The following is a 13,861-nucleotide window of genomic DNA, read 5'->3' as shown; positions in this document are numbered from 1 at the left end:
CAGGCATCTTTGGGCATGCTAATTTACAGGATATCAAATTAATAATAAGTATACAAAGAGAAAGACAAAAAACAAACAAACAAGGAGGTAGGAAGTGACTTGACTAGTTTATAGTGCAGGAAAATAAAAGAAAGAAAAAAATAATTTTATGAGATCTGGATACTAATGGAACATTGCCATGCTGAAGTTCTGTGCCAACTCTTGGATATTCTATTTAGTTACAGGAATTATGTTAATTTATCATCATTTACAAAAGCAAAAACAAATATATCTATATCTATATATATATATATATATATATATATATATATATATATATATATATATATATATATATATATATGAAATTTTCCAATCACATTTTTATCCAGGTTAGCCACGGAGCAGTTGTGTCTATCCTAAGTGACAAACAGCAGTTTCCATCCTTTCTGCGGACTAGTCCATCTGATAACTTTCAGTCACATGGCTTAGCGCAAATGATGAATTACTTTGGCTGGAAATGGATTGGGATTATTGCATCTTCTGATGATTATGGAGAAATGGGAAGTTTTAACTTAAAGAAGGAAATACTCAAGACAGGTGCTTGCATTGCTTTCTTTGAAACAATACCTAAAAATAACTACAAGAATAAAGTGGCCTACCTTATTGATGTTATCAAAGTATCATCAGCAAATGTAATTGTTCTTTATGTCACTACAGCTAGAATTTTAGCATTAATGGATGATATCGCCATGGCAAATATATCAGGCAAAGTCTGGATCACAACAACTAATTGGCCCAGTGCACAAGAATTTGGTAAGAAGCAGGTTTTGAAAACAATAAATAAAACCCTCGGGTTTGAACTTTATTCAGGAATTATTCCTGGGTTCAAAGATTTTCTTCTCAATCTCCACCCATTCAGATACCTAGATGATATTTATATCAAAGAATTTTGGCAAAAGGCATTTGGCTGTAAGTGGTCAAACCAAAACTCAGCTTTATGGATGAAGGATACAGATAGTTTTAATGGGACTATACACTGTACAGGCGAAGAAATGTTACAAGATCTCCATAAGTCTGTGTATGATGTCACTAACTTTAAAATGTCTTATACATCATATAATGCTGTCTATGCTATAGCATATGCGTTTCAGACCATGACTGTTTGTGACACACCTGGTCCTTTTACTAACGGTACCTGTGTGGATATGAATAATTTTCAACCATGGCAGGTGAGAAAATAATTTGTTTCTGTAATTGTTAAATAAGTGTCAGTTATGATTGTGTTTTTGTACCCTAATCATTTAAAATCTGATGCAAAATAATGTGGATGTTTAATGCAGTGTACAATTTTTTCTACAAGGTCCAACCAAACAAGTCTGTGCTAAAGTCATTCAGTAACCATGGTCAAAACTACTCAAAAGACAACATCATAAATAACTGTTATATAGCAAGGAAACTAGACAGATCAGTAAACCATGTTTGGAATGATGGTGAATAATCTTGAAAAAAATACATATCATATATGCAAAATAATTTATATCAGCAATCATCTGTATATCACATTGACATCATCAAAAGGCTTTTGTGCACTGCTAATCATTTTCTGTTGGAGGTTTTTGTGCACTATTTTATTGTGCACCTGCTTAATTATTTGCTTTACAGTAGCCGCTTTTCCTGATTTATTTCTCCTGTTTTACTTTCTTACATGTTTGTTTCACAATAGATTTCTCACAATTTTGTTCCCCATTAATTTTTTTCCCTGCTGTCCATCAGTGCTTAAAACCATCTTGATGTCTTTATGCTAACAGATTCTCTATCCTTATCAATTAGTTTCTACAAAGGTTTTCTATAATTGCTTTTGTCACTTACAGTTTTTAATAGTTCATAGTTGCGTATTAGGCTAGCTGCCCTTGTGGGTCAATTTAATTCTAGCCAATTCCCCTTCAAAATGTGAGAATCAAACCCTTTACCTTGTGTATTTGAGGTAAACACCTTAACCATTATACCAACCTCTCAACGCAGTATGGCTCATCAACTACATTTTATGCATCTAACATATTTTAGCATCATCAACAGGTGTTGACATTTTGTTTATGAGCAGAAATAATTATTTATTTGAGTACTCCATGTGCTTATCAAACCATTTCTTTTGGAAAACATATATTGCTCAGAGGACCAAACATTAACTATAGCCTAATTATTTATGTTAGTTAATGCCCATACATAGTTCAGAATCAGGGAGGTTTGGTCAATTATATGTCAATAAAGGTAGACAATAGGGGTGGTCTTGCTGCTACAGAATAAGCTTAGCATTTGGTCTGGAAGATAAAGACACATTTAGATATATAAAACCATTGACGGTTAGAAATTAAAATGGATATTAGATAACAACTACTGGAGACGGTGAGTTTTATGGTGGAAATTAAGAATGGCTCTTCCCCAGTTGTGAAGCCAGTAAGTAAATCCTACAGGGAACTGCAATAAGCTAAAAAGACAGCAGATAAGGTAAGCGTAGGATAGGAAAAGTAGATGGAAAAGTGCATAACAGTGAATGGCTGGTGCAAGTTTGTTAGTTACAGAAATATGTGAAAAAAACAAGTAAATTTAGAATATTTGCTTGTGAATGTTCATAAATTTCACTGTGACTTATATATATATATATATATATATATATATATATATATATATATATATATACAGATAGATAGATATATGTATATACATGTTAAAAGCAGTTGCATTAGATGTGTAGAAGGGAGTATATGTACATAGAAGCCCATGTTTCTGGACTGGGCAAGATTGGATTGACATAAGAAAAATCTACAGGGGCTATTGCTAATGACATGTAGAAATTAAATGCAGTTAACTGAAAACTCCATTTTCTTGAGATATAGAGAAAGGGAAGAATGGCTGAGGCTGAATATTGACTTTGGCAAAAAAAGTAATCACACTCAAATGGAATTCTTGTGATGAACCATTCATTTTAAAACTTGTAAATTTGATGAATGATAATGGAAGACAAGAAAAAATCTGAATTGGAAGGTTATAGGTTCATAGGTTGGTACTGGGCTATCTGCCCGAAGGCATACATTAGCCCAGCCACATTGTGCAGTATTCACCGCCCCTTTAGTAGTTCCCTAGACCCTTGTACTAGCAGCTAGTACCCTTGGCCCCTATCTAGTAGTGCTGTTGGTGTGATCCCCGGTGTGAACTTTCTGTTACCCATCCACTCATCAAGGTTCCTCTTGAAGAGTGATAGTGAGGGGCTCTGTCTTATGTAGATTGGGACCCTGTTCCATAGTAAGGGAAGTCTCTGCGGAGGGAATCTATCCCTCCAGCATTTCTATTCATTGTTGTGTTGAGGTTTATATCCCTAGAGCGTGTAGCTCGAGTAGATTTGGTTTTGCTAAGATGAAGCATGTTCAACAATTCTGGGTTGGACATGGCTCTGTATGTTAGACAGAGATCGCCTCTGAGAAAGCGGTATGCAACAGAGAACAGTCTTAGCTTTTTCAATCGTGCTGCATAGGGCAACTGTTTGAGGCTAGTAATCCTCTTGGTTAGGTACCTCTGTGGTCTCTCCAGCTGCTGCAGATGTCTAGCCAGGTACATTCCAATTGGTGCATTGTACTCAATAATGGGTCTGATGAGGGAAGAGTAGAGGGGCACCATTACATCCTTAGATCTTGATGCAAATCCTTTCGTGATCAGATGGGTCACATAGAAGGATTTTCTAACCACTTTGGCAACATGGTTATCAAAGGAAAGCTGACTATCTACTTGGGTCCCTAGATCCCTTATTTCTTCTTCAGATGTCAGGGGATTACCTCCTATGTTGTAGTTTGCGGGTACTCTGTTTTTTCCAAAGGGGATTACTACACATTTTTTTGCATTTATGGCAGTAATAAAAGGATGTTGTGGTTGCAATATATAGATAGTGAAGAACAGCATATAGGTTTAGAAGAGACTAATATGGACGGCTGCCTTCCAGTCAATATTATCAACCTCCTTTTTCCCATTTTGTACATGAAGTCAAGGAGTCATGTTAGTTGTTGCCCTCTATCTCAATTTAATGCCAGTCTCCTATTTCTTCAATAGTCATGCCTAACTGTTGTAAGCCATCTGTCACAGAATCCATCCATGTCTTTGATGGATACCCTCATTCCATCTTGACTTCTTCCTGCCTCTTAGTAAATGTTCTTCTCCAGATTGCTTCCTGCTTTCCTGCACATGTGCCTGAACCACCATGATCTGTTTTCTTATACCTTATGTGAAACTAGACCTACATGTGCTTCTGCTCTGATGTCCTTATTTCTTCCTTAGTCCTACATTGTGCATCATAGCATCTACCTTAGACACTTCATCCTCATGACCTCTAGCTTCCTTAACTTCTCTGTCTCCACTGCCCATTTCTCTGGGCCATACAGTACTACTGTTTTACCATTTGCTTGTCAGCTTCTTTGGCATTTTTCTGTCATACACTACCCCTGGCACTTTATGCCAACTGGCTGCAGCCTTTCCAATTGAAGCTTTGACCTTCTCATTCAGACTTCAGTTCTTATTAACCAACCATCCTGGGTATTTGAAGCTGTAGCTTGTTCCACTATTTCTCCTTCTATCACAGTTCTCAGCTTCTTTTTATTTCCCCCATTTTCCGCCATTACAGCCATCTTATCTGTACACAGTTTCATCTCATATGCCTCCAGTTTTGCATTCCATTTCCCACTCCTTTGTTGAAGTTCCTTTCAGAGTCTGCTTGTAATGCCATATCATCTGCATACAGCAACTTTGTTGATCTGTCCCTTCTGACCTGTTTGTTAATGTAGTCCATCACCAGAATGAACAACAATCTGTGCAGATCTGAATCCTGGTGTACACCCACTCCCATGTTGAGCCCCTCTGTGAGTCCAAACATTGTTCATACTTGAGTTATTAGGTCCTTGTACATAGTCTGATCTAATTCCAATAATGTTTCTGGGAGTATTGCAGGACTGCCCAATTCATCTTACTTGGGACCTTGTCATATGCTTTCTCCAAGCCTAGGAATGGCCATTTGGACATTTTCCACATTTCTAGCTTCTTCTCAACTACTCGCCTTACTGTAAACATTAGGTTAGTCATAAAGCACCCTGATCTAAATCTGAACTGCTTACCTTCCATCTTACTTTATACTACTTTGTATATTCATTTATCAATCACCCTAGTCAAATCTTTCTCACAGTGACAGGAGTTTGATACCTCTATACTAACAGCATTTGTGAATGCCCCCTTTGTTCTTGTACACTGACACTAGTATGCTTATTCGCCAGTCATCTGAGATGTGTCTTTCTCTCCATATTGCTAAGAGCACCTTCCAGAACCATCTCTCCCCTAACTCATCCAATATCTTGATCATATCTGCAGTGACCTCATCTAGTACTGCTGTTTTCCCTGATTTCATTTTCCTTAATGCTGTTCTTTGTTCTTCTCGGGTGGGTTTCTCTTCTTCTTCTTTTATTGTAGTTTGAGTCTGGGATAGAACAGCTTCTGTGGAGTTTTCTTCATTCAGAAACTGCAGGAAGTACTCCTTCCATCTGCCTTTGAAGTCCTGTGAACTAGTAAACAAGTTGTTGCTGACATCTCTTAATAAGGGTGTCTGGTGATCTTTCTGTCTACCACTTTTCTTGTGCTACCACTGAGTCACTTTCCGGAAACTGGTAGAGCGCATCTGGTGCCTTTCTCTTTGCTAATGCAACTGTTCTCTTAACTTCTTTGTTAGCCAGCTGGTATTAATCTTTAGCCTGACCTGTCTTTTCTATCTCCCACTTTTTCCTGCACTCTTTCTTTCTTTTGATGACTTTCTTGACTTCTGCATTCCACCACCTGCATTTCCTTATGTACATTATTCCCATACCTGGCTCAGCTGCATATCTATTATACAGTCCTCGCACATGCTGTTTTCAGGATCCGCTAATCTTCAACTCCACCTATTTCCTCTTCTTCCTGAGATGCGAGAGCCCTGATTAGTTCCATGCATTATTGTTCTTTATTTCCAGTCAACTTCCAGGTCTTCATCCTAGTCTCTGTTGACCATAGAGCCTACAATAACCAGTTCTTGCAGTTGATTGTGCCGCCCAAAGGTTTATGCTGTGGGCCTGCTGTTTCACTGAAGATGACTTTGCAATCATTGGTTCTATACCAGTGCCCTTTCCGTACTAGGAGGAAATTTGCCTTAGTTGCATGTTGACCTCTTTTGTATGTTTTCTTATTACTGTCTCTCTTGTAGAACCATGTGTTCACCACCACCAAGCCATTTGTCAAACAGAAGTCTATAATGGCCTCTCCTTCTTTATTCCTGTTGCCCCATCCATGTGAACCAGTTCTGATATCCTGTTCTATCTGTCCCGATATGCGTATTCATCCTTCCCATTTCTAACACCAACTCAGTTTGCCTTGCTTTATCTAGTTGGCCCTGCAACTGCTGACTGGATGCACTGTTTCATCACTATCACAACTCTGCTGTGGGGGATAGGCTGGGATTATGAATAGCGCTCTATCATTACACTGGAGTCTGACTGGCATGAATCTGTCACTAATTCTGATAACATCCCTCATTGTCTACTGAAGCTTCTTCCTTACCATAATTCCCACATCATTTCTAACATATTCTCTTCCAGCCAACCTATATTGATTATCGCGATCCTTTAGTTTGTGTTTGGCAGGTTGATTGGTTTTATGTCCATCTTTCTCTCAAAAGACCTATTTCATGTAACCTAGGCTAGACAACTGGATATCGACTGGCCAAGGCTGCTAGGCTTTTTAATGGGCACATATTGTCCAAAAGGGGCAGATAGAGCCCTCCAAATATTAGAATGAGTCCCCTGGTATAGGTTGGAGTAGTCCTTACTGGCTGATACCCAGGCCCATTTGGTGACATTAGTAAAGATGATCAAATCAGCCAGAGCCAATTTTGAATGCCTTGCCCTGACACAGTGCAAAGTCCGTGATTCATAATCACCTGTCTAGAGGATACAGTGCGCCATTGTTACAACCTTTCCCTCGATAGGCAACATATAGATTCTGTGCTGTTGCCCAGATCTCCATTCTATGGTGATTTTCAGGTGGAAGCACTTAACATGTTTTTTGGGAGGTGGGAGAAACCCCACATAGACCCAAGGAGAACATGCACACTCCATACAGGCATTGGCCAGAAATCAGGATAGAACCTTGTACTTTGTGTGCATGGGAAGCAAAAACATTAAGCTTTATGACAATCATCTGTTCTGAATTATTTTTCAGTTATAAATATCTAAGATGCAAAGTAATTTAATGCTTAGGGGAATAAGATGAATACAAAGAGCAACAGAATTAATGTTTTAAAGTCTATGGGTTTGCTGTTTGTTAACATTTATTTGGTTTCATCATGCCAAATGTTGACATATTTTCATTTTTTGTACAGTTGTATAATAACAAAAAGAAAGTATTTTGAATATGAAGTTTTGAAACATATTTGTATGTATATTGTTAAAACAAAACTGAACCACATCAGTGCAGGAGAAGAAGAACTTTAATGTTCTTCAGTAAGTGCTTTCATTTTATAAAAAAAAAATACTTCCAAATGCTGAGGTAACATCTTGTGAAACACTATTAAAATTCATTGAAACATTCCTGTGGTATTTGGCATCAATGTATAACATATATATATGCGGTCATGTTGTAAGATGGTTTTTATTTGTGACATTTATTAATGTAAAAATAAAAATAAAAATTATTGAAAAAAAAATCATTGAAACATATACCTCATGAATTAAGGCAACCAATTACAAAATAAATCAAGTATTAGTTAGTTATATGCAAAAGGAAACCTTTCAATTTTTTTTCTTGTTTTAGTATATATTTACAATTCAATGCATTATTTAATTGCATGTAAAATTATTTGCAATTTAAATTCATTTACATTTAATTCAGTTTTAGCATTGCCACCTCTAAGTGCTACTTTTACACAATTTAAAAGAAAGTACTAAAACTTTTTGTATGACAGTTTTTTTATGCTTGAAAGTGCACTGTTTTTATTTTTATTCTTAACGGCATAATTATGCTCATATAGTTTAGTTTTTAACATCCCAGTCCTGTGTCAATGGTAAAAACAATTATATTCAGAGCACTGACTGATGCAGACTGCAATTAGATTTACAATTAAAATAACCAGGTGACATAAAACTTTTCTGTGTTACAAGATTGAAAAGTTAAGACCCTCCAGTTTGTCCCTAAAGTATTTAAGTCTCTAAGTTTAAATGTAGCATATCTCCTTTTATGGAAATTACTTATTTCTTAATCATACATCTTACCCAAATCACCTGCTTTTTATTGGTAAAAATGTTTTTCTCCTCAAACATTTTCTACTTTTGCAATAACTTTAAAGAGTTTCCAGCTGTTATTTACAATTCTTTTAATAACAACTGACTCAACAAAAAGTATGAATAGTGTTAATTTACTTCTGGCCCCTAGTCCACAGCTGTTAACTTCTTGGCTTAGTGCCCCCTCTACTGGCTATTCAAGAAAGTATTCTATTGTTAGAAATAGAAATCAGGATATTCACTACTTTGAATGGAAAATTTCTGACTGAAAACAAGTTTTTAATACTCTCACCTCTTTCACAAATATTCATTTTTCATTGTACATTTACTTACTCCTGTAGCTTAATTTTTCTCAAATGTGATATCAAATAGTTGCATTCTGTCATAAAGCTTAACATAGAACCTGGGACACTAAGCTCAAATTTTCCAAGATTTGTTTTTTCTCAAAAGAAAACGATCTAGGAATTTAACATCAGAATTATCAAACTTTATATTAAAGTCTGACTGGGATAGAAATCCCCTTTCCCATCGGAGGCGCAGGGAGAAAAGGCCCACATTTACATGCATAAGTTACAAGTGTTGACGATATATTGACATTTTTATTACATTATTTTACATTGTGGATAGTATTGTGTCTTGGATTACTACAGAGTGCAAGTAAACATGGTAGCAAGCTGTTTAGAAAAATGCAATGTCCAGAAAGAAAAAAACTAAAACAAATGGAAAAAGCATTCATTTATATTTGCATTTAATTTTGTATTTACAAAGCAGAGGTAAAACCGAGAGAGAAAAATAAACTAGTTTCAGACAGGAGAGGAAAAAAATAGAGATGTATGAATTGTTTACAGTAGGAGAGAAAAGTGAAATTGTACTAAATTCATCATCATGATGGGTTTTACAGGTGATGCGTTAGGAAGAAGAAAATATGGTTTTGTCAGATGTTCAGTAGCTTAATACGTTACTTTGGTAGGTATTAACCATGTGAAAACATTAAAATAAAAAATGTGTGTGCGTCTATGTTTATGTCTGTGTGTGAGACTGCATATGTGCATAAGCATGAAAGATCGATCTATCTTACACTCACTAAGCAGCACTTTTGCTGTCTAGCGAGTGTAAAGAATAAATGAACTGAAAAAGGTGTTTGTGTGTGTGTGTGTGATGTGTGCCCACACGTGTGTTCATGTTTCTGTCTGCGTGTGAGTAAATGCATGCATGAAAGCAGAAGAGACTGTGTGTGTGTGTGTGTGTGCGTGTGTGCGTGTGTGTGTGTGTGCATGTGTTTATGTTTCTGTCTGCGTGTGTGAGTAAATGCATGCATGAAAGCAGAAGAGTCTGTGTGTGTGTGTGTGTGTGTGTGTGTGTGAGAGAGAGTGACAAAGAGAGTAAAGAGTGAGAGTGATCCCTGGCCAGCAGCAGCAGCATTAGTTAAGAGGTTTGCGTACATCTCGACCATACCTCTCAACCTCTCAGCACAAGAAATCTGGACAGAGACATAAATAACAGGGGACAAAAGACCAAAACTAGGTACAGATTTTAATATAAACTCTTATAAACTTAGAAAGTTGCTAGAATAACAGGGTTTCCATTAGCATGTATTTTCTGAAGGATATGAAATCTGAAACTCAAATGTCTGTCATTATTTACTGACTTCAATCCCAAGTGGTTCACCAGAAAACTACACATTTTATAAGTAAGCGACATATGAGCTAAAAATCTGGACATTCTGCAAAAATCTGGACAACTGAGAGGTATGCCTGTTGAGTCTTAGCTCAAGATAATCTGGATAAACCTAAAATAAATGGGGGACAATGGCTCAAAACAGGAACATATTTTACTGCAATAATAGGATTTGTGTTGGCATGCACTTTCTGAAAAAGAGGTGCACGTGTGAGAGTGAGTGAGATCGACAGTAAATAGGTTTGCATACCTCTGAACTATTCGGCTGAAGAAATCTGGATAAAGCCTAAAATAAAGAAGGAAGGAAGAAAAGGTGCAAAAATAGGACAAACTTTCTTAAATAAAAGGATTTGTGTTACTATGAATTTTCTGAAGTAAGTAATAGTCTGAAACTCAAATGTATGTCATCATTTAATAACTTCAGTCTCTAATGACTGTCAACAAATCAAATGTTTTAGGAGTAAGGGACCAAAAAATAATGTAAATACCTAGATAATATTTCATTGTTATATTTTGGATGTAAAATGCTTCCTCCAACATGATTAACATATGCTATAGCAAGTTTGAAACATTAGGCAGAGGAATTATTTTACACCAAAAATATACATAAAAAATAAATAACTAAAAAAATAAATAACTAAAACAAAACAATTTTACAGACATCCCGTTTTCTAAGTGCAATAATACCCTCCAGGGTATGTATTATTGTGAAAATAATGCCTCTGGTATTGGGTCTCAGAACACCAGTGGGTTATTTCCACAATAATACACTGGGCATTACTGCTTGCATATTGTCAGATGTAACAATGTGAAACTTATTTTTCTGATCATTTTATTGTTTTTGTATGGAGAGGAAGAGTTGGTCTTTTTAGCATTTAGAAGTAGATCTATGGTGCTTGGAGGGTTTTTAGTGCTGGGGCAGAGCAGATTATGGTTACATCATCTGCATACTTAGTTATGTTTGTCTGGTAGAGGTATAGAGGTTTTTAATGAGTATGTTAAATAGTAGTGGTCCCAAAACTGAGCCTTGTGGAATTCTGACAGGGACTGTTAGGAAGGAGAACTTATGTTTCCATTTTACTGATTGTTGTCTATTTGTGAAATAGCTATGAAACCAGGTGAGACTAAACTGATTAAGGCTTAGATAGAAGTGTTTGTTGAGAAGTTTTTGATGGGATACTATACCAAATGCCTTTGGCAGATCCAGGAAGAGTGTCAATACTAGGTTGCTATTATTTCTGTTTTGGATGATAATATTGGTGAAGCTAAGATCAGTTGTTGTGCTATGACTGTGGCAGAAACCACATTGGGTCGTGGACAAAAGATTGTTGTCTCTAAGATGTTTGAGGAGCTGGGAGTGGATACATTTTTTCTGGACTTTTTGATAGTGCTGGCAATATAGCTATAGATCTGTAATTTGACAGGTCAGTTGAATTTTCAACTTTATGTAATGGTATTATGAGTGATTTATTTCAAGTAGTTGGGACATGGCATTCTGTTATGGATCAGTTGATTAGTATTGAGACAGGGAAGGCTATAGCATTTGCACCAAGCATCATATATTCTGTTGGCAAGTTATCAACTGTTAAGGTTGTTGGGTTCAGGTTTGGTAAGTGTTTTTGTGGTAGCAGTTTGGACTGGGTGGAAACAGTAAGTTATGCTGTTGTTAGATGAGGCTGGGATAGTGAGGGTGTGGAAGAGTTTCGTTTAGTAAAAGAGAGTATAGTGTTTATAAAGTGGGAATTGAACTGTGTTGCTAAATTGTCTGTGTTATCCGTTGTAGGTGATGGAGTTGTTTGGATATTGTGTAGAAGTTTGTTAACAGAAGACAAAAATAGTTTGGGGCTGTTTTGGTGTGAAATTTGGAGGTTGGAGAAAAATGATTTTTTTTGCCATTTTATTAATTTCTTTGCAAGATTTCTTAAATATCTAAAGTGTTGATAGCTAGATTAGGATATGTTTTTGGACCACAGTTTCCAAGCTTTATCTCGTTATATGAGTACCTGCCTTGTTTCTTTTGTTAACCAGGCTTCAGCGTTTAACCTGACCCTTTTTTGCTCTGAGTGGTGGATGAAAGTTTAGAATGTTTAGGAAAATACTACTGAAATGGGTTACTCCACTATGTAGTATAATTTTTTTTCAAGATATTCCAGCTGTTTGAGAGTGGATATGAAGCTATTTACATTAACATTTTTTATATTCCATGCATTTGTAAATGTTATCTGTTTGTATATGATTAGGAGATTTCTGACAGCATAACTAGATAGGTGGTCACTGATACTGTTGGCAAAGCAGCCAGAGAAACTTACTTTTTTGGTTTATTTGAGATTATCCAATCTAAGGTGGATTCCTTATTTGTGCATTTTAACACTCATGTAGTGTCATTTATTAACTGAGAAAATCCAAAAAGATTAATTAATGGGGTGGTTGTACAATCTGGATCCCAGTTTATGCTGATGTCACCCATTCTTATTGTTTTGTGGAGTATATTGTAAGATAGCCATTGAAATAGGTTTCCTGCAGTACTTATGTTTTGTCCAGGTGGGATGTAGAGTCCAGTGACAAAGATGTTTTTTTTTCTGTTACTAAATTTGAGAACTGCATTAGATAGTCTGCATTAAGTGTGGTAGAATGTGTGAGTAGAGGTTAATTTCTAAAGTGTTTTTGTATATAATTGCTATCCCTCCATCTTGTTTGCTTTGTCTGTCGAGTCTGAAAATATTACGTCACAGGGACAATATTTTGTTGCTTTTATGTGTGGTTTCAGCCAGGTTTCAGTAAGTATAGCTGTATTTGGGCAGTAGAATGTGGGGCGCTCATGGAATTCTTGGACATTACTGCAAATGCTTCTTAGGTTAATATTAAATAATATTAGGGCAAATTTTTTGGTACTTAATGGTGAGAGGTTTGGAGGATGGAGGATGTTGTTCCAATTTGCGACACAGTAACAGGCCTTAGGTTTGGATGGCTGTCACCACTGAGTTTTAGGTGAGTCTTGGAGAGATGGAGACTGAAGTGTCGTTTAAAGTGGGATGGATTTTAAGGTGGAGATGTATTGATTTTAGGTTAGGTTTTACATATTTCTAGCTAACGAGGTTGTGGAAATTTAGAGTGTATAATTTTGGGTGAGATGTAAAAAGAGGGTGATGTTATGAATATATGAGTGAGAGTTAGTGACTGAGTTAGTTATGGGTGAGATGTGAGTCTGTTAGTTGGTTATGAATGTAAGTGTAGTGAGGACTACTAGTGAGATTAGGTGCAGGTTTATCATGTTGTATGAAATAAAGAGTGGGAGGGAGTGTTGGAGTGTGAGGCTTAGTGGTTTGTGGAGGATATATGGTTTTAAGTTGTGCAGCATTTGATGCAGTGAGCTCTGTGTGAAGGTAGGTAGGAGGTGCAAGTATGGTGTATTAGATTAGGGTAGAGAAAGAAAGGTGTGTTTGATAGAATAGGAATATAAAGTTATTCAAGAACAAAGAGGGAACTTGACAATGAGTGAGGAAGGTGAGAGGGATGTTTGGTAAAGACTGTAATTTAGAAAAAAATTATAGTGAGTGAAAGTATGATAGGTTAAAATAAAATTAATGTGGATTTGAGAAAGATCCAGAAGGTAGGATGTTGGATGACTTATATCATGCAGAGACAGTGATGCTGGGGGTGACTGTGGTTTGGATGCACTAACTGATTCTAGAAGTGGAGTGGGTGCATTTAGTTTGTTTTAAGTTTAATGGTAGTGGGGTTGGTGGGAAATGGGGGTAGAGTATGGGGAGTGAAGTGGAGCCTGAGCATAACAGGGCCCCATCACCGTCAAATTAAATTGGAGAAAAAAATTAATGGAGCTAAATTATGCTTAGGTTAAGATAAAA

General features: G+C 36.4%; 1 protein-coding gene across 1 annotated transcript in view; it reads left to right on the top strand.

Annotated features, from left to right (window-relative positions):
* The first annotated feature begins 476 nt into the window (after positions 1–476).
* The window catches only part of LOC122808230 (extracellular calcium-sensing receptor-like), a 77,009-nt gene continuing 63,624 nt past the window's right edge, over positions 477–13,861 (top strand). The window contains exon 1 of the mRNA XM_044079193.1: positions 477–1,211. Coding sequence (XP_043935128.1) covers positions 477–1,211 — 735 coding nt within the window. The remainder of the gene's footprint in view (positions 1,212–13,861) is intronic.

Source organism: Protopterus annectens, chromosome 8.part0, assembly GCF_019279795.1.
Source record: "Protopterus annectens isolate FY-2018-M chromosome 8.part0, PAN1.0, whole genome shotgun sequence".
NCBI classification, from domain to species: Eukaryota; Metazoa; Chordata; order Ceratodontiformes; family Protopteridae; genus Protopterus; species Protopterus annectens.
This window is presented reverse-complemented; position numbering and strand designations above follow the sequence as displayed.